Genomic DNA, 3,720 nt, shown 5'->3' on the forward strand with positions numbered 1-3,720 from the left:
TTTAGAGGTTTCAAAAGCTCTTCCCAATGTAATGCTATGGGATTTTTTACAAAACCTCATTGCTCCAGTGTGCAGACACATAGGATAACAGCAGCAGATTTAAAAACTCAAATCGCTCAGAAAAACTCCTCTGGTGTGCACCAGGCCTTAGAATGTTTAGCAGAGCGGAGCATGACATAAATGGGGCTGCAGTGCATTTATGGGAAATGCAACAGTATGATTTCCAATTTCAGCACCATGAAACTGGAGTGTTATTGAGGATAATTATGAAAACATTTTCAATGTATTTTAGAATCACATTTACATGGTGAAAGGACGATGCCTTTTTCTCACGATGGATTTGTTTACATTGGTCTTTATTATTACCACAGCTGGAGCTTGCCGGGGCAGTTTTGATTTTCTGTACTTGAGAGCAGCAGCCAATAAAAGCACCTCAGCGAGTCTGACTCTGGAATGGGCTGTCTTAGACTCTAGTTTATCAATGGCGAGTTGTGAAGAGCATGCAGTCAAGTGGCTGGTTAACACAATAGCTCTTCTCTGTGTGTACTGCTGGATTCCAGAGCCAGAGCGCAGCATAATGCTTCCTAAACATCACTGATCTCACCGAGAGAAGCGTGCATCAGTACTATGTTGATGTGCCGTATCCTACACGGCAGAGAGAAGATGATGAGAGATTGCACAGGTGACCTGCCAAGTGGAAAATCCAGCCAAGAAGTCATTCCTGCCTGCAGACACCCCTCTTATCTTCTGAGCGTCAGCGAAGGAAAAGACAAACTGATGTCCACTGTCAACATGCACAGGTGCGGAAGACAGAGCAGAGATATAAAAGAAGAGCAGCAGCAGCTGAGGAAGAAGATTAACAGCCGGGAGAGGAAGAGGATGCAAGATCTGAACTTGGCCATGGATGCCTTGCGAGAAGTCATCATCCCGTACTCTGCCACCCATTGCCAGAGCTCACCAGGGAGAAAGCTGTCCAAGATAGCCACCCTCCTGCTGGCCAGGAATTATATACTGTTGCTTGGAAGTTCTCTACAAGAATTACGTAGGATCATCGGAGACATGAGTGGCCCGGCGCCCAGGCTGCTGCTCGCAGGCTTGCCACTCTTCGCTGCTTCGGGGTCTGTGTTCCTGACCCCAGGTGTTGGTGGTAACGGTGAGACCCAATGCTCTGGCAAGCTTCACGCTTTGTCGGTGGAGGAACAGCCATGCTCGGCGTTCAGCGTGCCGGGAGGAAGCAGCCTTTGTACCTGTTCAGTCTGCAGGTTCACTCACTTTGTTCCCACCAGCCTCAGCATGAAGGCACTGCAGCTCCCCAAATAGAAAGTCACTAAGATGAAGGACATTGTAAGTACAACCTGACATTTAGTATTGAGGAGCGATGCTAGGCAGGCATTCTGCTACTCTCTGAGGAGACCGGCGGATGAGACTATAGCATGGGACAAACGTAAATTAAGAAGGTCACAATAAACTAAGCAACGATTGGCCGCATTGTGTTCAAATTCAGGACCACGTGGTTTGGTACCTAAACACACACTTTCAGCACCATTTCAGCACCGAAAAGCAGGACAGGGTGCATTTCATTTAAAAGGAACCTAAACTGAGAAGGATATGGATTTTATCCTTATTATTTTAAAAGAATATGGATCCTTTTTAAAATAAAACCAGTTGCCTGACTCTCCTACTGATCCTGTGTCTGTCAGGGCCCGTTTCCACTCTCGCGGAAACGGCCGCGAATCCGCAGAGTTTCCCCGCAGGCAAATCGCGCGGGGAAACTCTGCCATAGGGGATAACGGCGCCGCCGGCCGAATCGCTTGCAGTAGCGATTCGGCCGGAAACCCCCACAGAATTCGCGGCGGAGGCTGCGATTCCCATAGCCGTGCATGGCACGGCTGATGGGAATCGCCTGCGATCCCGCCCACCCGCTCAGTGCCGGCGTGCGTCTACGAGACGCACGCCGCACTAGTGGAAACGAGCCCTAATACTTTTAGCCACAGCCCCTCAACAAGCATGTAGATCAGGTGCTCTGACTGAAGTCAGACTGGATTAGCTGCATGCTTGTTTCAGGTGTGTGATTCAGCCACTACTGCAGCCAAAGAGATCAGCAGGACTGACAAGCAACTGGTTTTGTTTAAAAGGAAACATCCATATCCCTCTCAGTTAAGGTTCCCTTTAAGGGGAACTCCAGGTGAGAGACAAATAGAGGTTGACATATTTATTTCCTTTCAAACAATGGACATTGCCTGGCTTTCCTGCTGATCCTCTGCCTCTAATACCTTTAGCCAGTTCTCTCACACTTCTGAAAAGGACAAGAATCTGGGAGGCAGAACCTAGGAGTCACAGTTCATTACAAGAACACAATTCTCGGAGGTTGCTAAAAGATCTTCAGTACATACTGACCCAACAAAATGTTACTCTCCTCAACCAATCAGTTTAAGGGAAAAATGTTACTGCTCTACGATATTTTTTTAATCAATCCTGTGAAATGTGAGGTAATATCACAGAGTGACTGCCATTTTTTTTTACTTTTATAAGGGTGTGTCTGACTTTATGAGCTTTTTTGACTAAATGATTTTCCAAACCAGGGTAGAAAACAAATCCACTTTGTAAATAGTTTTACCAGTCTTACCTTATTTTGCTTGTAGATGTACTTTGTGTAATTTTATTTAAAGGAACCTGAAGTGAGAGGACTATGAAGGCTGACATATTTACTTTTAAAGTGTACCTAAGGCAATTTTTTTTAATACAAATAGGACACAGAAGCATGTTCCTTACTTAAAATGGACACAAGGAAAACAGAGAGAATGCTCCCTGTGTGTTTTTAGAAAGAAGAGCCTGTCTAATTCCCCTTCATCTTCTATGGAAAAGTGATCATAAAATCAATTGAATATCAGATTGGACCTGTCAGAAATAATCTGACAGTAAATCTACCTAGCATGAGAAACATCCCATAGCTTCCAACAAGCTTAATATGGACTGTTCTCAGTAAATTAGATCGTCTGCAAGGCTGTACAGACTCAGAACTGAGGTAATGATGAAAATTATGTCTGATTTTGTTACTGCACCTGTTTCTATAGCATTAAATCATTCATAAAGGGTGGAGCTATATTATCAATTCATGCTGCCTTTGCTGGGTAGTAGTCAGCAGTGGAAAATCGCTGATTTGGACACCTTTTTATATCTCTTATGCTGTTTCTTTTTTTTACAAAGTAACCGCCTGGAGCTGAACGCTACTCTCCCTCTGGAGGAAGAAGATAATTATCCAGAGACTGCAGAGAAACTGATTATTTAAAAAAAAAATTACCTAGACACTAACAGCCAACATTTTGATATTTGTGAACTGCTGTATTTTTCTGTGCTCTTTCCTTGGTGACAGGGTCCCTTGATTTGATTTATAGGATGTGCTGAATAAAAGCTACATTTAGTTAAAACGGTTCTTGCAATTTATCTGTGAATATTGTTTTCCCATTATGCTTTTAAATACCGAGAAGGGCATTTATAACGCGCGACCATAACATCCTACTGTGAATGTGACCTAAAGGACAACTGAACTGAGAGTGATATGGAGGCTGACATATTTATTTCCCTATAAGCAATACCAGTTGCCTGGCTATCCTGCTGATCCTCTGCCTTTAATACTTTTAGCCACACTGAACAAGCATGCAGCAGATCAGGTGTTTCTGACATTGTTGTCAGATCTGACAAGATTAGCTGCATGCTTGT

At 44.0% G+C, this 3,720-nt stretch overlaps 1 protein-coding gene across 1 annotated transcript; it reads left to right on the plus strand.

Moving 5' to 3' along the window:
- The first annotated feature begins 627 nt into the window (after positions 1–627).
- OLIG1 (oligodendrocyte transcription factor 1) lies at positions 628–1,320 on the plus strand. Its single transcript, XM_068266086.1, has one exon. The coding sequence runs from the start codon at positions 628–630 to the stop codon at positions 1,318–1,320; it is 693 nt and encodes a 230-aa protein (XP_068122187.1).
- Positions 1,321–3,720: the final 2,400 nt, after the last annotated feature.

This window comes from Hyperolius riggenbachi, chromosome 2, assembly GCF_040937935.1.
Source record: "Hyperolius riggenbachi isolate aHypRig1 chromosome 2, aHypRig1.pri, whole genome shotgun sequence".
Taxonomy (NCBI): domain Eukaryota; kingdom Metazoa; phylum Chordata; class Amphibia; order Anura; family Hyperoliidae; genus Hyperolius; species Hyperolius riggenbachi.

Bases quoted from the DNA above. Each gene is read 5' to 3' on its own strand.
- OLIG1 (XM_068266086.1), top strand. From the start codon at position 628: ATGTTGATGTGCCGTATCCTACACGGCAGAGAGAAGATGATGAGAGAT.